The sequence below is a fragment of the Rhinolophus ferrumequinum genome, chromosome 11, assembly GCF_004115265.2.
Source record: "Rhinolophus ferrumequinum isolate MPI-CBG mRhiFer1 chromosome 11, mRhiFer1_v1.p, whole genome shotgun sequence".
NCBI classification, from domain to species: domain Eukaryota; kingdom Metazoa; phylum Chordata; class Mammalia; order Chiroptera; family Rhinolophidae; genus Rhinolophus; species Rhinolophus ferrumequinum.
The window spans coordinates 39,376,200-39,396,685 of NC_046294.1; the positions used below are offsets into that span (position 1 = coordinate 39,376,200).

General features: G+C 34.1%; 1 protein-coding gene across 7 annotated transcripts in view; it reads right to left on the bottom strand.

Annotated features, from left to right (window-relative positions):
• Nucleotides 1-614: 614 nt before the first annotated feature.
• The window catches only part of FAR1 (fatty acyl-CoA reductase 1), a 63,374-nt gene continuing 43,502 nt past the window's right edge, over nucleotides 615-20,486 (bottom strand). For 6 of the 7 annotated variants that reach the window (XM_033119411.1, XM_033119412.1, XM_033119415.1 and 3 more), the window contains 6 exons: nucleotides 20,266-20,384; nucleotides 19,262-19,329; nucleotides 17,341-17,512; nucleotides 9,780-9,909; nucleotides 4,372-4,499; nucleotides 615-2,899 (listed from right to left, as the gene is read on the bottom strand). In XM_033119411.1, coding sequence (XP_032975302.1) covers nucleotides 2,737-2,899; nucleotides 4,372-4,499; nucleotides 9,780-9,909; nucleotides 17,341-17,512; nucleotides 19,262-19,329; nucleotides 20,266-20,384 — 780 coding nt within the window. In that variant the 3' untranslated portion in view covers nucleotides 615-2,736. Of the gene's footprint in view, nucleotides 2,900-4,371; nucleotides 4,500-9,779; nucleotides 9,910-16,860; nucleotides 17,033-17,340; nucleotides 17,513-19,261; nucleotides 19,330-20,265; nucleotides 20,385-20,486 lie in introns of all 7 variants that reach the window. The other variant, XM_033119410.1, reaches the window with a different exon arrangement.

Below are 20,486 nucleotides of genomic sequence, written 5' to 3' on the forward strand. Positions count from 1 at the left end.
TTCATTTATTACTTTTTGGTTTACAAACAAAGGCACCCAATAATGCTTCTATGTATTTCTTATAAAAGATTATCAATTTACATTTAAAACAAAAAGCAAAAAACCCTGAACCAATTCCTACAAACACAAACAAGGGAAGAAATAAGATTTTTTTCCCTCCCTGTTTCCAAGCTTTATTACACCAATTCAGAAAATGTTTATTTTATACCATCCTTAAGTCAAAGAACATATTGCCATGCTTCTGTGTTGAGTTTTAGGACATATTAATGTTGCCAGGTCAAATTGAAATACAGTTAGTGACATCACAATTGACAAATGCATATGCCAGAATTATAAGACTCAAGAGTGAATGGGGGAAAAAAAACAAATGTTTTACAATACAGCTTTATCAAGTGAATTAAACAAAATGTTAAATTTATTTAATTTTTTTAATAGGCTATCCTGTTAAAATTGAGTTTGTGTAGAAAATATAATCAAACAGAACTAAAAACCATGTCTAGCCAATGACACAAACAGAACTGATTTCCACAATCTTTTAAATTCAAGTTAAGCCTGAAATCTAGTTAGTGGGGATTACCAATCTATATGTGCTTTATACTAATTTTAACACTAAGTTCTGGAATGACATGTTAATTTATTCATTAGCTTTCTTTTGACACAACAGAATTCTAAATACACAAAATAAATGCAGTGGCCTCAGCACCCTCCCACTGAGCATTTCTTTGTTAGATTACAAGAACAATGACATAGTTCCAAAGACACACACCCCGTGTGTATTTCACATGCCTACTGAAGTTGTACCTGATTCATTTTCAAGATACAAATACAGTCCATCTGATTCTCAGTATATTTGGCAGAAGTATAAAAATCATACAAATGTGAGCATGTTTTCAACACATTATTCAAATGTATTTGGAGAGATGGGCACTCAATGTACACAGCATCTATGTTAATTACGCGGGCCACTTGAAATCAAAGGCATCACCATTTATTCCATCTTTAGATACTGTTATGGTCTGTCTCTCACACCCTAAACCAGGTTTGGTCCTAGACCAGACTTTAGTATCATTCCAAAGAATACATATGTATTTATATACATATTTCTTTTAAAATAATGTTTAAATGTTTTACTACGGAAAATCTGGCTTCAACATGGAAGCACTTTTCCTTTTCAAGATTACACACCTGCATGGAAGAAGGTGATTTCCTTTACATTTAGTTTTTTTTCACAATAACAAAATAAACTTCTTTTGCACTGCATTTAAAATGACAAAGAAAATTAAAATGTAAAGGTCTATGAAACTTTTTATATTGTGAAATGACCTCATTCAACATATTCAAGATACACTGTTGATGATTTAAATATAGTACAACTTGATCAGCTAAATTAGAACGTTATGCTGATCTGTTAAACCAAATATATGTTAAAACAGGAGCGTTAACTACTATTAAGGTTTAAAGGGAATTATATCATTAAAATATACATTAATTTTCTTACTATTGCTTGTTTCTATAATGCATTTCTTTCTAAAGCTAAAACCACATGCAGAAAAAATAAATATCTTCAAACTCATTCAACAGTTTGCTACTTTACGTGGTATGTAAATAAAGTCTTTAATTTTATATACATTATTTTATGCATTATTTTATTTTTCTTGAAGGAATTTAGCTCTCAGGGTTAAAAGGGTTAACATATGTTTACACACATGTGAGAACATTTTCTTAATGTTGTGACTACCTGCAAATACATTCTTCCATAATAATGTACTTTCAGTTTTCACTGGAAAGACAGTATAAGCCTTTTTAAAGTCTTATTAATAAAATTTATAAAGGGAGGAGAGCACAAGTATGGTGAGTCCCTTCCCAACCCCCCCCCCCATTTACCAAAGTCTCAAGAAATCCTCCAACTTCAAAACAAGAACAACACATCACAGGATCGATTTTTATTCGGTCATAATGTGAACAAGAAAAATGTATAATTTTTTGACGCTAATCGTCTTATTGAATTCATTTTAATTTTCCTTCAAGAAACCCATAGCATATGTTGATATGGATTTTCAAACCCATTTAGATCCAGTAAGATCTTTAAAATAATACGTAGAAAGCCTTCTGATTATGAAAGCAACTGATTGCTTATAGAAAAATGATATGCATCAGACCTCTAATCAGAGAAAGAAAAATGAGAACACGTCTTTCATGTCTGAAATCACTCAACAACTTACAGGATAATGTGAAAATAGTTTGGCTATAATTTTATTAAACTAAAACCCTTCAACTGAGGAAAAAAATTAAACACTGAGAAATCAAATACCTACCAACTTCGCTAGTATCCCTGTCCAAATAAATGCTTTCCATTGCACTAAATATTAGAATTAGAAATTCACTATACGTTAAGGCATATTTTAATTAATATGTTCCAGAATTGCACAGTTATACTGGTCAGTGTTCCTACGTCCCCACTCCTACCCTCACCCCACCCCTTTTCCCGAGGGATCCAAATATTAAGTCATGGTTTTGGTGGCTATTGCAGATTTGAGCTGGCATACTGCATGTGTTCACTAGGTTTTTATGAGCATAAACATTAAAATGTTACATAAAATGTACCATAATTTACTCCACACTCCGATCTAAGATGGTTTAATGTCTTGACAAAAGGTGAGATGACTTAAGTACATTTTACATTTTGTGCATTTAGACCACCATATGCATAGATGTTCTAATGCTAAATTCTTGTCTTCAGTATCTCATAGTGCTGGATGCTCGGAAGTACGACAGAAACTTGTAACATAGACTAACCACAAAGTACCAGATGTTTCTTGCCATTTGTGATCTTGCAATAAAAATACGCCAGATCAGAATTACAAGGACAGTATTGAAACCGTAACGTATGTTCCTCAACCTGGAAAGTAAATCAAGAGACATATTAGACAATATTTTCTGGAATAAATATTGTTGGATAGCAGATAATTAATGCTCAGTTTTAAATATAATCAAAGTTCAAATCCACATTAATTTGAAATTTATTTAAAAACTAGAAATCCTTAAGTTAGAAAGTAAGCAAAAATCAAACCTGACTGTGCATATTCTGGACTGCAACCCATCAAATAAAATATTACCTCTATTAACAATGAATAACGCAAAGCGTTTTACAACAGTATATTTGGGATGCTAATTTATTCATTCAACAAGTGTTACTGAGCATCCTTCTGTGTGCCCAGTACTGTGCCAGGCAGCAAGTATATTGTAGGTAAAACACACATATCCCTTACACGCCTAGAGCTCCCTATCTAATCTAAAAAAGTTTGTTCATTATACATATCATCCTACAGACAAAATAAACATTTTTTTGACATCTTTAGCTTCTTACGAGTTGTCAGACAAGTGAACTTAGTCCTTCATTTATAGGTGAGTGATCAAAGGCCACAGGACAAGAATTCATTCGTGAATCAAACATGGCACTAGCTCTAGATAGGAGGACCCTCCTATTCTCAAAGAGTGACGTGCATATTATCTTGCTAAGGTTTCAAAACATTTTGATGTTTTTAATGGTGTAAGAAAGGGAACACAAATCTTTAGATGTGCAATGTTACACACATTCCTTCAAATTCAACAGGCAGTGCAAACTAGGACTATAGTATATGAATAATGGGTGTTGACAAAAGAGCTTTGAATTCGATGCCAAAAGCTCATTGTTCTAGTTTGTTTTGCCACTTAATACAATATGACCTAGGCAAACACAACTTTCCTAAACCTCAGTTCCTCCTCTATACAACTAACTGCCCTGAAAAGCCTCACAGTTTGGAGGCATGAGAAGAACATAAAAGTCTTGAAGGTGATGAATTAACAGTGATTTTTCCTCCTCTGGGTTTTTTTTTTTTTTTAAACAATCATTAAGTATTATTTTTATAAAGAGACTAAGGGAATAATTACAACTCTGTTTTATAAACAAAGAAATAAATCCCATGCTGAATCATGTATTATTGTCTCTTTTCTTCTTCCAAAGAGGCATTTGAGTAGGGTAAAAAAAAGAAAAAAATCTTTAAATAAATAAATTACCTCCAGTTTAAAATATATTTTTATTTTCTCTTAATATCTTTACTTCTTCAGTAGCAATATAAGGGAAGATAATAGCTATTTTTAAAACTAAATTCCACCTGGACATACTGCTAAGAAACAGCATAAATTGATAAAGATATCAAGTTTTAACAATATTAAGCTAAATCAATGCTACCATAGTTCCAATCCAAAGGTAAGCCCTTTTCCTAAAACAATAGATTAGCAGTATCTTTCATTCAATATACCCCCCCCCAAAAAAATTGTGTAATATTTCCTAAGGAAGATAAGAGGAAACCAAACCCATGTAAAACTTACTTGTTCAGATGTTTTCTAGCTGCAGGGAGACCAGACATTTCTTCATTCAAAACATATTTCTTAGTTCCCATGCAGTAGTTCTCTATGTACTCTGCCCAATGTAATTGCCGTACGTCAATATTAAAAGTCTACATAAACAAAAAAAATGACTGGTTACTTTAATTTTGTTTCACAACTAGGTAAAAATTCATACTTTTTCTAAAGGCTAATTCCAAATGACATGATTACAAAATATTTACAATATTTTTAAAATCTTACTGCTGTTCATAAAAAAGTTCTTATTCCTATTCCATACTTTCTATTAAACACAGAAACACTAAGAAGGTAATCTGAAAACTCATGTCAATATTTAAAGAGTATATTAAGTGTGAGGAGAAAGAAGCCTGCAACATCAAAAAAAGAGACAAAATCCCATTCTCTAAATAGATCTATGTATTCCTCACTGCTTTATACATGTATTAACACATTTATTTCCAGTTTCTATTTACAATATCTTCTCTTTTCTTGAACATCCTGCATACCACACAGAATAACCTTCCTAGCAAATAGTACTGACATCAAGAGAAAGAATATGTTATGAAAGCTGGCTTAGGAGTTTAAAGACGGTAACTAGGCCACCTGATGAAAAAGGTAGATGATTCTGGAAAAGGAAGCTTTACAAAAATGCTATTTCATAACAAAATAAGAGGGCTATGCACTACGAAATGCTCCTCCACACTTTTGGGGTGATAAACAGATTGTTCACTATATACCATCACTTATCTAAAAACAGCAAGTTTTAGACCAAAAAAAGCTACCATAAATAAGTTGTTAAAGTAACATCACACTTAAAATGGAGACTTGACTTAAGATAGAAGATATGAGAAGGTCATACGAATGTGTAACTGGATTCCCACAGAAGAGTGAAAAAGAATGAAATAGAAGTAATATCTGAGAATAGCCGGGAATTTTCCAAAAATAATGAGATATCACGACATAGATTCAACACACACATATACCATATGCATACACACACAACTAGACATATCAAAATAAAACTGTTGAAAGTCAAGGAGAAAAATTTTAAAGATGTCAGAAAACACCATATAGATTACTTCCAAAAAAAACCAACTGACAGTTGACTTGGGAAGAAGCAATGGGAAACCAAAGATGCTTTCCAAGTGCTCAAAGAAAACTGCTGACATAGAATTCAATACCAGTACAAGTACCCTTGAAAAATAAAGATGTTTCCAGAAGAATAAAAACTGAAACAATCTGACATGAGCAGAAAACTCATACTTACTGGAAGTGTACTAAAGGGCATTCTTTAGGCATAATGAAAATGATTCCAGACTGAAGTCTCAGATGAAAAAAATAAAAAAGAACAATAAAAGGACAATTATGCTGGTAAATCTGTATGAATACTTATTACATAGAGTGCAATAAGAAAAATGGTTATAAAAAAAAAGAATGGTTATGAGGCCTATAACACATATAGAATTAAAATATGTTAACAATAGCAAATAGGTATTAGTCTTTGCATTATCTGAGAACAGGTAGAATTATCAGTATTACATTAGACCTTGATAAATTAAAGATGCTGTAATCTCCAGAGTAATCTACTAAAACAACTGAAAAATATTTCCATGTAACTAATACAAATGGTAAAATATAAAATTGTAAAAATAACCTCAAAAAAAGCAAAAAAGAAAAAGAACTTAAAACAGGTAAGACAAATAGAAAGTACTAAGAGTTAGATTTAAACCAAAATTATCAGGAACTATATTATGAATCAAACCCTCCAATTAAGGGTCAAAAATCGTCAGACTGAAAAAAAAAATCCGTATGCTATTTATAAGAGAAATATTTGAAAGATGAAACAGAAAAGTGGAAAATAAAAGGATGGAGAAAGATATAGATTTCTACCAGCAATATATGAAATGCCCATTTGCTCAAGGCCTCACCAGAATATGTTGAGTTTGCATTTTTGCAAATTTAATAAGTAGTAAATATCTCAGTCTTAATTTGTATTTCCATTTTTTCTGAGTGAAGTTGAGTACCTTTTCAAATCGTTAAGAATCACTTAAGAATTGTTTTTCTGTAAACTGTCTCTCTAGTATTGACATTTTTGGCCATTTCTAGAAACGTAAGTTTTTTTATGTAATATGAAATGCATACTAAATTACACTGAAATACCACTACACACCCACCAAAGTGGCTCAAATTAAAAATGAAAATTAAAATGCCAAATGTTAAGATGTAAGTAGATACACCCCCTTTGGAAAACTTTTGGCATTAGCTACTAAATTGAACATACTTATACCCTTTGACTCAGCTATTCTATTTCTAGATATATATCCTACACAAATGTATGTACATGGTTCACAGAAGAATTATTCCCAATAACCAAAAACTGGAAATAACTCAAATGTCTATAAATAAAAAGCAAAAAAAACCACTGTCACATCGTATCATTTGTGCAAAGTCAAAAATAGATAAAACTAACATTTAGTGTTAGAACTCAAGATAGAGTTAGGAGAGAGGAGGTAGTGATTTGAAAGGGGTTATGAGGAAATCTTCTGGAGGTAATTTCTATTTTTTCACGTGGGTGCTCATTTTCTAATAATCCATTGAGCAATATGTATTATGCTTTGGGATGTAGGGTGGGAGGGCGAATGTGGGGTGGAGGAGAGTATGGAATCAGCAGAAGTCATAAATCTTTCAGCCTGAGATTATCTGTAGGACCCTAACTTAGACCGTCTGCTTTGAACGTTAAAGGCAGAAAGGAAAAATGGCTATAAAGTCTGTGGGCCCACAAGTTCAGAAGTGTTCTATATTCTTACAGAACACTCCTGCAAAAACATAAGAGTCCAAAAAGTTTTATCCTCAGAGCAAGGATGAAAAAGAAGTAAACCTACCACACATAGAAGTGGGCAGAGAAACAGCACACTTGAGCACTTCTGTCATGCAAAACCAATAGAATGGACTAAAGCTGCACTATCTAATATGGTAGCCACAAGCCACAAGCAGCTTGTGGACACCTGAAATGTGGCTAGCCTGAACTGACATATGCTGGAGTCAGCTGGAATGCAAAATGCACAGATTTTCGATGGCTCAGTATGACAAATACAAAGCAAAACAGCCTTTGAAAAACTTTTTAAACAACTTTTAAAATTGTTATTATATGTTATTTTGGATATATTGGGTTAAATGACATATTATTAAATTTTTTTTTGGAAGAACTAGGAAGAGAAAGGAAGCTGGTTCTGGGAAGATGGGGGGAAAAATCTCCTTTGAGAAACTAATCATGCATTAACCAGCCCAATAGTCTATTTAAGGCCTGTATTTACCTGAGTTATGCTAGAAACCTAATCAGATATTTTAAAGTTGTTCTGGCTTGTTAATAACACCTAGCTAGTTAATGCTAATAGTCACTAGGCTATTGGTGAAAGCAAAGGTAAATCCTTACTGGGAAACTGCAATTTCAATTTAGGCTTCCAAAAATTTCCCACAGGGCCGGCCTGGTGGCTCAGGTGGTTGAAGCGCTGTGCTCCTAACGCCGATCACCAGTTTGATTCCCACATGGGCCAGTGAGCTGGGCCCTCTACAGCTAAGATTATGAACAATGGCTCTCCCTGGAGCTGGGCTGCCGTGAGCAACTGGAGGTCGGTGTGAGCTGCCGTGGGCTTCTGTGTGCTGCCAGCAGTGGCCGGTGGCTAGCGTGAGTGGCCGGTAGCCGGCGAAAGCTGCTGTGAGCGGCCAACTGACGACCGGAGACTGACTGCCTCCGCCGGGGGGAGCACAAGGCTCATAATACCAGCATGGGCCAGGGAGCTGTGTCCTACACAACCAGACTGAGAAACAACGGCTTGAACTGGAGTTGGGCGGGGGAGACAAAAACAGGGGGGGAAAAAATTCCCACAGAAATCCTCAAGGAATGTGAATTTACAATCAAACACCAATAAAAAACAGAAACCAGGTGCCAGCTTAAACAGAAACCCAGCTTAACCAACAGACAGATCAGATCTGAACATCCTGTAAAAGTTTGAATGATCAGAAACAGAATTTAAAACGATTACGTTTAACATGTTTTAAGTAAAAAATTCTAAAGATTGCTTAATTAAGAAATGTCCGTAAGATCTGAAAAATAAATTGAACTAAAAATGAAAATATAATGACTGAAACCAAAAATTCAATTGGGTGGTTTAGACACAGCTAACAGAGTGCCATAAAACTTTAATAAATTATCTAGATTTCAGGGCAGAAACAGAGATACAAAATATGAAATTAAAGTTAAAAGACCTGGAGGAGCGAATGATCTAACATATACTAAAATTTCACAAGAAGATGAAGAATGGTGAAGAGGCAATATTTGAAGAAACAATGGCTAAGTATTTTCCTGAACTGCTAAAAGACATAAAACTTCAGATCTAGGAAGCCCAACCGAAACAGGATAAACTTTTCAAAATTATACCCACATTCATAGTGAAACTGCAGAACACCGAACACAGAGAAAAACTCTTGAGAAGAAGCTAGGAGTAACATATCACGTGTAAAGCAGCAGCAAATTAGACTTTTCAAAAGCAATAACATAAGAAACACATGAAAAGAAAGTTACCGTTAATGTGCTGAAATCATGTTACAGAGACAAGGGTGAAATAAAGACATGTCAGACAATCAAAAACCTAGAGTTCATTACTAATAGACCCCATACTAAATCATATTCTAGTATTCTGGATATATTTCAGGTGGAAAGACAATGATCCAAAGAGAGGATCTGATAGCCAAGACATTGGTAAATATATAGCTACATTTAAATAAAACTAAACAAAATAATCATTTCTACTTAAGAGGTTTAAATAGAAAACTAAAGCAATGTATTAACCATGTAAGTTAGTGGGGGTGGTTGGCAATCACAGCTAAAACATTTTAAGGTCCTGAATGTCCTTGAGGAAGAGACTATAGAAATTGTAATTTAGACTTTATTAGGTATGCATGTTAAAATACCTAAGGTAACCTCAAAAAGTACTCAAAGAGTTTGTTTCAAACTAACAGAGGGAAAAATGTGGAACTACAAAAAGTATATGAAAAACAATTTCTGAGAAAAGATTTTTCAAAACTCAGAAAACAAAGTATTTGGGGGGAAAATGCATAAAGAAATCAAAGTTCTCTTTGAAACTGACATTAAAAGAAAAAAGAGAATTAACATTTCAATTATATTTTTAAAATATCTGCTTCTCAAATTCTTACATTGTAAATTCTAAGGTAAAGCAATTTTATTTCATCACCAACAATTATGATTGAAGCTTTAATGAGAGACTTTCTTGCTGCATAATGGTTGTGGAAAATATCCAATTATTTTTCAGGTTGCTAATGGTTGTCTAATTAGTATGCTACTTATTTTCTAATATAAAACAGAAAATACTTGCCTTTTTATCTTCAGGATTTAGTTGATTCATTAACATATTGACATTATCAGTATTCCAAACCCAAGAATTACTTGTGAAATATTCAAGAAACATCATAGCTCTGTGAAGACGAGTTATTGTTTTCATCATCCTGTTATAAGAAAATGACAGATTTATATTTTGCATAGATTAGGAAAAATCTCACCACCACCCAGGGAATCAGTTTCTATACCGAGACATTAACAGTAAAATTATAATGCGTAATTCAGTAAGTGTACCAAACCAGCAGGTCTAATAAGAATATTTCTGCATCTTGGAAGGATATTTCATAAATCCAAAACGAAAAAAAAAATTTTAAGCAGCAGCAAATGCATTTAATATTATCTAAACAGAGTTCTGCTGATGTATGAAATTAATTTTCAAAGGAAATACAATACTTTAAAGGTCAAATTTTCTACATATAATACTAAGCAATAAATGGATTCAATTAGAATTCCCTTACTTTTTGTTCCGTAAACCACATTTTAGTTCAGCTGCATTTACTAATATTTCCTCTGAATTCAAAACATATTGTGTTACATTACACAGAAATATTCATTCGCGATTTAGTCAACTCTCTCTATATATTTTTTAAATAACTTTCTCTTTAACACTGACAGGTACTGCTCTTGATCATCTGGATGTGCCATGAAATCAATGACTCATGCTGAAAACTTTCTGAAATAGGTATTCACTCATCTCTCCAAATCCCTAGTATCCATCCTTATAGAAATAAAGGTGTTCGAGTTTTTCTTTTTAAAAGGGTATGGGGTCTTAATCTTTAAATTTGTCATTTTATGTATCACGGCTGGCTCACTGTTAAGTCATTGATATCATAACACTAACCCGAGCAGTAACATCTATAAAATAATCACCTATGATAAGTAGGGAAAGGGAAGAAAAAACTTTTTGATACAAAACGCACCCAAAATTCCTAACCTCCGATAAACAAAAAAATAATTTTTGGAGAGATACTTTAAAAGAACTCAATTTATATTCCCACAACAATGATTAGCATGATATGTAGTTTAGGGAGTCCCCAAATCAGGCGCTTTAGAAATGGGGAAAAATTAGAACATTAGAAATGCGAGGGGGGAAAAATCAAAACAGTAACGTAATTAGCTAAGCAATTCTGATGACACATACATTTAGAAAGAAACCCTGAATCCAAAATGCTGAGAGAAAATGAGGTAACACTGACTTTGTAAAAAAAAAAGCAAACAAACTGCAGTTCATGCAAGAAAACAATTACAAAATAAAACCTCCATTAAACACGAAAAAAATTATTGGGCATCAAAGGCTATATTTGGACAAAAATAGTTCACACAGCTCAAAAGCACTTGGAAAAAAACAGTACATGCTGCTTTTAGAAAAGAGATTAAACACTTTTTTTCTAAAAAGAAAAAAAAGGGACAAATTTGTAATTAAATCAATATTGACTATCACAGCCAGTATAGTATACTTGAATCACAACACATACACGTATTTGGTTAATATGGTTTTCCAACATACATCTTATTAAAAAGTTTTTCTTCCTAACTCCTTTTTCACTGGTAATTCTCACCTAGTTTTATCTTCAGGTTCATTCAAGTAATTTAGAATTACCCTAAACTCTATCACTGATTCAGCCATTCAAAAATAATTACAATAAAAACTGAAGTGAGAAAAGGAACTCTGAAAGGCCATATATGAGTCAAGTTCATAGAGTATTTATCAAACCTATGGGAGATAAAAAGAAACTTAAAACTTTGGACCATCACTCTTTGGTGAGACATGACATAAAAGCAAATGCCTGGGACTACACTGCCATGCATGTTCTGAGTATTTATTTACTCTTTATTACGGCAATGCACAAAAAATAATCAATCACAATTCTTTACAGCAGGGCAAGATCTTAACAGTCATCTAGTCCAGGGTTTCTGAACCTCAGCACTACAGACATTTTGGTCCAGATAATTCTTTGTAGTGGGGTGCTATCCTGTGCATTTTAAGATGCCTGGCAGCATCCCTGGCTTCTACCAACTAGATCCAGTAGCACCCCTCCCCCAGTTGTGATGACTAAAAATATCTCCAAATATTGTCAAATGTCCCGAGGTGTAGAGAACCACGCAGATTAAAAAAAATCAGGTTCAGAGAAGTCAAGCTAAATAACCAAAAGACAAGACCATGTAACCATTTTTTAATGTCATTTTTAAGTGATGAAATACATTTCAAGAGCTACAGTGAACAATTTATACTGCTTCTACAATGTAATATCATGCATCCCAGTCCTAATGGCTATTAACCAGGAATCCATGATACATAAGGTGTACTTTTTATAATTATGTCAAGATATAAAGCAAATCAGATTTTTATCTAGCTGACACTCAGAATGATGTGAATGAATAAAATGCACACCATGAATGACATAATTGACATTAGTTTAATGTAGAAGTAGGCACTATATTAAGGCCTCAATATAAGGTATAAAGCCCAGTGATTGGCTCAGTAAATGTCTGAACAAATTAAATAATATAAATTATAAGACTTCATAGTTAACATTTATAATATAAAAGTGCCTAAATAAAAAACAAACAAACAAAAAAAGAAACTTTGTCTCTTACTGCTTTTAGACTTTAAATTCCCAGAGGTCAGATCATTCCTGATTTAATACATAGCCTCACACAAGACAAACCTCAGAGAATAAGATTCTTTACTTGATGTTTCCTATTTGGAGCAGATTTTAATTCCCAAAGGTGGCTGCAATATCATCTCCCATCCTACATGCTCACCTATAATGTCACCTTGACTATCTTCCCATCAAGAGGTGAAGGTAACTTATACCCAATAGATGAGGTGGAAATGACCCTGTGATTTTCGAGGGTAGATAAGAAAAGGTGATAGAGCTTTCTGCCTGGCTCGCTAGAATACTTGCCCTTGAAGCCTTCAGTTACCATGTATGCTGTACCACTTCCCCTGGGGCTGTCATGTTGTGAGGAAGCCCAAACTAGTCCATGTGGAGAGACCACATGGAGAGGCTCTGAGAGACTACAGAACAAGAGAAAGACCCGGCCACCTCAGCTGCTCTGCACCCTTCCTCTCCTTTACCACTTACTCCACAGTGACCTGCTCCAGTCCCTATCTGACAACTACCACTTGAAAGACTCTAAGACAGGACCATGTAGCCAAATCCTTCTAGAATTCCTGACCCACAAAAATCATAGGCGATTAAAAAAAAAAAAAAATGATGTTTTAAGATACTAAGTTTGAGGGGATTTGCCATGCAGCAAAGGTAATGGGAACAGATCTTAGTACTGGCGAGTGTAGGGCTGCTATAATAAAATCTGAAACATGTAGTATTTGCTTTAGGGTCAGATGGTAGACAGAATCTAAAAGGTCTCTGAGGTGACCATTGGTGAAACCTGAAGGACCAAGAAAAGAATCTGAGTGAAGCCTTAAAGGGCTTTAAGGAACCTGCTGGTGAGGCCTTACAGAAAAGTGAGAAAAATATTGTTGGGAGTTGGAAGAACAAAACTGTCACCAGTAGTAACATGGAAAACAGAAACTGTACCTAATAAACTTGATGATCTAGCCAAGATTTCCTCAAAGAGGAAAAAGGTGATCTTTGAAAAATGAACTATTTCTTTGAGTGGAATTTAGAGGAAATGTAAAATTCCAGGGAGGAATTCTTTAAAAAACAGGTTCTGAGCACAGGTCAAATCCAGAATTTTGATGTCAGATATTTTGTTAAGACCTCAAAAAGATCTAAGGTAGTACCTGAGGAACAGAGTGAAGAAATGAAATAGAGTCACTATAGTCAAGCTGCTAAATTAGAGGAAACAATTCTATTCTTGTTTTAACTGGCTTTGGCACTTAAACCTCTGAACTTTCCAGTCCTGTGTCAATGCCTGGATATATATCACTTCATTGTATGTCAATACCTGGACATACACCAGACCTTCAGATAACCCTGATTACTCTCCCAAGGACTCACATATCCAGACCACCTAACATCCACCACCTGACATCTACTATCCAGACCACCAGATGTGACTTCCTGGCACCCATTCTCCAGGTCACCTGGCATTCATCATCCAGCCTGACTGACATCTGACTAATAACTCTCCTGGACCAATCCTAGGGTTAAAATGCAGGACTGATTCTTCTTAAACATGTACTTTTTACTATAAGAACTCAACTTTTCTTTCTTCTTCAGAACACTCTGGGTATTGCCTAGTTGTGTTTCTGATTTGCAAACCCCAAAACCTTTGAATAAATCTTTATCATTTATTTCTAACCAAAACATCCAGACTTTTTGAGTTTGTTCAACATACCTAAATAGAACCTTTCAAACAAAAGGCTTGCTTCGTAAAGAAATGTCTCATAGAAACCCAAGAGGCAGGACCTAAGAGTCTAGTTTAAGGACCTAAGAGGCTAGGATCTAAGATCTAAGGATGTTGTCTCATAGCTACCTCATAAGGAACCCAAGACAAAGAAGGGCTTATCTCAAAGAGATCTGTGGGTATGGCTTTGGTCTAATGGAGTAGATTGTCTTAAAATAGATACACATAAAATCCAGTTTTAAAAGGAATCGTATCAGTTTGTACTTGAAGGGACAGAGACAGTACAAAATTAAAAGTGGCCTTTGGATCAAGCAAGTGCTAGCAAACCAGAGTCTAAGGGACAAATCTACCTGTTTTTGTAAATAACGTTTTATTGGAACACAGTCATGCTTATTCATTTACATACTATTTATGGATACAGAGTTGGATAGTTGCATGGTGAAGGCTACAATTAGCAGAGTTTAGTAGCTGCAACAGAAACCACATAGCCCTTTTATAGAAGGTGATTCCTCCCAGGGACTCCCAACCTTCTATGGGCAGGAAGTAGGTTAAGAAAGCTATTTAGTTGCAAATGCGGGCTATTTTTTAATGGAAAAAGAAGAATGACTCACAAGGCAGCCACCAAGAGCCTTCGGGAACTCCCAGAGAGTAGGACTGAGCCCTAAATAAGAAACCATCAACACATACCCAGCTGGAATGTCACACTGTTATGAACCAGTGATTGCTGTGTGCCTCTTATTTTCTCTTCTTTTTGCACAAGACTGTCTAAAGTCATTTTCCGATGCTTGTCTCACCATTATATATTGGATGTGTGGGCAGCAGGTAACTTGTTGCTTCAGTTCACAGGTTTTCAGACCAATACTTTAAGGAACTATACCTGCAAAACCATTCCTAAAGAGCCTCATCTGCAATTACACAGATGTAGTTGACGAAACACTGGCTTCAAGCTGATGTCAGAGGGGTGAGGGGGGGAAGAAACAAGTGTATTTTCCATGTAAAAGAACTATAAATTGTTGTGGCCAGGAGGCTGCCTGCAGCAAACTACACTTCCCCAAAATGGCTGCAACAATACCTTTCATCTCATTCGTTCATATACACGATCTTGACCAATCTCCACATCTCCTTTCCGTGAATCTTGGAGGACTTGTGACTCACTTGTGACTATAAGAATGAGGCTGAAGTAGTGCTGCATGATTTTCCTAGGTAGGTCACAAAATGTGTGTCGCTTCCACCTTGCCTGCTGAAATATTTCACCTTGAAGCCCACAGTTGTCATGTAAGCAGTCCAGTTCTCCTAAGGCTACCACCAGTCCTTGCAAAGAGACTATATGAGATCCTGACACTGTATGAAGAGACAGTGATACTAGCTGTTCCACCGCATGCATCCCTTTCAGCTCCATCAGACAACAACCACATGAAAGATCTCCAAGCCAAAACTGCCCAGTTGATTCCTTCCCAAATTCCTGATCCTGACAGAATAAATTGAAAGAAATAATAAAATGACTGCTGTTTTGAGTCACTAAACTTGAGATGACTTGTTATGTAGCAACACTCAGTATAAATTATTTAATAAACATGGGTTATTCACTCATTTTTTAAGTTTACTAAGCCCTCTTTGCATTGATATATTTAACCCACTTTACTTTTTTGACCTAGTGTTGACTTTCCTGTTCTAACTTGCAACAACTTTATTAATATCAAGAAAGCATACACTGTAATCACTCATAAATTTACATCTGTTTTAGCCACAAAAGAATGCTGCCAATGACAAATACTGCACTTTTCAGATCATTCTAGAAAACATGAAAATAACTTTGATATATTTTGGATCTTTTATCCATTAAGCAGTTCTTTACCTATTCTAAAGTTGTTCAACACCTCTCACATACTTCAATACATAACATATAGATTTAGCAACATAATGGACAACTGAATCCACAGAAAATCCCTACAAGTAATTCAGATCCTGATACACTATAACTGGCAGATACCTCACTTTTACTTTTTGAGCAGTTGATGGAAGTTCTGGAATCAGCATCTTCTTTATACATAAATAGTCAAATCCTGAACTCTCCAATCAAAGGCTCCACTGTAATGCCAATGTAGTTAAAAAAGTAAATATTTTTATAATACATTTCACTATAATTGGGGTAAAGACAGAAAGACTTTAAGTTTGGGGGTTTCAAAAAAAAGAAAAGATAAAAGAAAAAAAGGCTATAACAACTATAAGAAAACAAAACTTTTCCATTTGTTATTAACTTAAAAAAAAATACTCTCAACCTGGAAAATTAGTCAAAAACTGTAATTACCATATTATAAGCTGAATGGGCAGCTGAGATAATTCAAGCCATTAATTTTCTAGAAGCATCCTATGTTTTTTCATATAAAACTGAATAATCTATTTAAAGCAAAACATTTTAACTTTAAACCCCTATAAAGCTACCCTATGTTTTTAAGAGGGAGAGAAGGGCTCTACTTCAGCTTATAATAACAATGACAATCTTGATGTTAGACATTTCCTATATTATGGGATTTTGGAGGATCAGTGGCCCAATAAGATAAGATCCAGTCAGTCTCCCCAAACATCCCTAATTGATAAGAAATGTCTTAGCATCCTGACTGTGATTGTGATTAATCAGGTTAGTATTCTAAGGATAAAGCTCATGCTAGCGACTTCTCCTCTCTCCAGCAAGCTTCCACCACCTTACCAATACAGAGTGTATTTACTGCTATTCTTCTTACCACGGTTCCTGACCTGTCAACCTGAGTGCAAGATCGAGCAATAATGCAGGTACTGTATGTCTGACACCCTTCCAATAATGAAGCAATAAGTTGTTGGAATACAACTTAACATTGGGGCGCCTGAATACTTGATTTAAAGGATTCATCTTGAAGGAATGATTTAGATAATATCCTGTAGGAAAAATAAGCGTCAAAGCATTTTGAATGTTATTTGTTATTCAGAAAAAATACCTAAAGTTAGACCTAGAATTCAGCACATGACAATAATTTATTATCCAAACTTTAGAATAAATTAGAGTGAATTGTAACACTACCTTTGCTTTTCTGACAAAGTCTTAAATTCAAGAGTCTTCTCATTCACAAAAGGCCATTAAGCCTTATCATAAGCATAAACAAATACAGAGTTAATAGGCATTTTAGTGTAAGCATGGGCTGTTTAACAGTCAGAGGAACAGATAAGACAGAGCTAGTCACCATTACCTTGGGCTTCTTCCAGTCATCCTGAGGTAGATATCATACAGGAATGCTGGGGCCTTATGGCTTACAGCAATCCAGTAATGATATAAAAGGTGATTGGAGGTTAGATTTACATTGGGCCGTCTGAAGGCCTGTTCGAGAGGATTCCTCTTGAAAGTGGAAATTACATGGTATTCTGAAGAAGAAAAGTTGTGTAACAGCTTTGATAATAACCATGTAATGAAGTTTTGAAAAAAAAAAATCATGTTTTTACAAAGCATTTTACCAAAATGTCAAGAGTTCGTTCATTTAAAAAACAAACTGTTCTGCTCTCTATAGTAGCTAAGAGAATATGGGTGTTAGACTGCTGAACTCAAGTGGTTTTAAAACTGCCACTATTTATGAATTTTATTTAGGTGAATGAATTTTTGCTAAAATTCACTCTTAAAAATCCTTTTAATGTTTTACCTATGTCAGTTTACAATGTCACTTTCTATATTTCACCTCTCACGATAGCTTCTTTCTTTCTGTTCCTCTTTCCAGATTCTTATTACTGTACTTACTTAAAAAAGAAAAGGAAAGTCATCATCCTTTGCTTATGAATAATTAAGGTACTCAACACACATCAGCAGCTTAAAACAACCCCAAATTAACTTCTACTATAATTTATTTAGGTTATGCAATGTCGACACAATCAAATCTATTATCATCTATGTTAATACTTTAGTGGAAATGTATATTGAGACACTCACTAAAAAATAATGCTCAACTTAATTTTTACTGAACTTTATAATACAAAAAAAGATTACAAAAAATACCTCTCATTTGAAGTGTTTTAAAATTATTAAAAGAATACTATTTAAATATAATTACCATAAAATTAAAATCACCCTAGATTTTTTTTTCTTATATGCTCCAATGGTCAATCTTTAAATTGAAATAAAAAAGCTATAGAAAAACTGTAGACGAATGATATAAAAGATTTACTTTAAAATCAAAATTGTTCTACAAAGGTTAACAAAAATCGTTCAGTTAGAGGTAAAATAAGACCTATAATAAATCAATGCCATAGATACTGTGTTTTCCCGAAAATAAAACTTAGCCAGACCATCAGCTCTAATGCGTCTTTTCAATCAAAAATTAATATAAGACCTGGTCTTATTTTAATATAAGACCCAGTCTTACATAAGACTGGGTATAATATAATACCGGGTATAGTATAATATAATATAACATAACATAACATAATATAATACTGGGTCTTATACTAATTTTTGCTCCAAAAGACGCAGTAGAGCTGATGGTCCAGCTAGGTCTTATTTTGGGGGAAAGACGGTATTTTACTTTAAATTTGAAAGCATCAACCAACAACTTAAACATGATTCAATTTTAGAAGGCTTTAAGTTATAGTATTCCCAATTTAGAACACGTAACAAAGCATATACACTACCTGCTATGAATTTGTCAATTTATATAGGTTAATAAATATAATGGAAAATATTCTAACAAAGTGTATCCTACTTGCTAACTCTTTCATGTATTACTCTTTGGACCACTACCTATCTCCTGTGATATACCACCTCTTGTAGTTGGAAGTGCTATTGCCTATGGATAGGCAACATCAGCATTGAGAGTGCCCATGAAAGAAAAAAAGCACTGTTTCCATGCCACAGGTATCTATGAGGGCTGCTGCAAATGGCAGCAGAAAAAGAGTAAGGATCAGACAAGGGTGGGATGGGAAGGGGATATATAGCAGGATATTTTTAAATTTGCAAAACATTATTAAGGACCACAAGGCAGGTAGATATTCTTAAGATGGCAATTAAAATAAGAATAAACTGGTAATTCAGTGGCCTTAATGTCTCATGGATTAATCTGACATAACTCAGAGAACATTTTAAGTTAAGATTTATTCTAACATTCAAAAACACAGGTAAAATCATACCAACTTCACCCCAGTGGAAAGGATTAGTGCTGCCTGTTGTGCAATTATACACCATGATGTTCCTTGGTCTGCAAAACAAAGATCAAAGCAATGAAATATAAAGAGAGGCCTAACTTGTCCTATCTAAATCTTATATGATATTCAAGTAGGCAAAAATGAGGATGGGTACCTTTTCTACATTATTTTTTAAATTATGCTTAAAAATTAATTTTTGTGTCTATTAATGACTATAATTACCCTTCCACCTCCCCTACCAATAATATTATTTATTAATAAAATACAAATTTTGTCTTTTTATATTTTTCTTCCTTGTATTAGCAGGAACATCTGTTGTTTTTAAATGTAAGAACAACAACGACAAATAATCTGTTTTTCCTATCTCCTTCTCATCTTCAGACGTTCTAGTTGAAAATATTATAGACTGATTTCCCTTTTACCAGAAACCGTATATTCATATAATCATATCCCACCTTTTTTAAGATATAAAAAATACTGACTTCAAAAATAAGGGCAGTTTTATTAATTAGAAAACAAAAGTTATTGAGCCTAAAGTTTGTGTCACCTGTAAATACTCCCTTTTAAAAGGAGGCCCATGAGTTGATTAAAGCTGCTCTAGTGTAACATGTTTGATATATGTAAGCCATTCTCTGAATTTTCAGCTCTTTATGTTGAGTTTATACCAAATTTTAATATGGATTAAAAAAATCATCGGGGTGGAGGGAGTTCATTTTTAATCTCTAATGAACTTGTCTATCCTGCAGGTAGTACATGAGAATTAATATTAATTCTTAATTACTGCTAATGGAACCACTTGCTACCTGTGATAAGCCAACTCTTGTAGTTGGAAGTGATAATGCCTATATATAAATATATATATATACACATACATATACATACATTGGTATGGGAATATCAAGACTGAGGGATTAACATTAGTCAGTAGTTCTGTTTTCCATTCACAGTTACTATATATATGTAGCAAGCGACACTGTCACCTCATATACCTATTAATTCCGGAATACCAGGCTGCCGCAAGACTCGTGTTGACAACTACATCTACAGGAACAAGATCTGCAAGGGCATTGTTGGAGGCACGCATTGTTCGAAGAATTCCTTTCCCTGCCTTTGTTAAAATTAAGAACAACACTTTAAGATATATAAGTCAGAGTCCACATATACATATAAATACAGAAAACAGAAAAAAAAATACAGAATATTAAATATA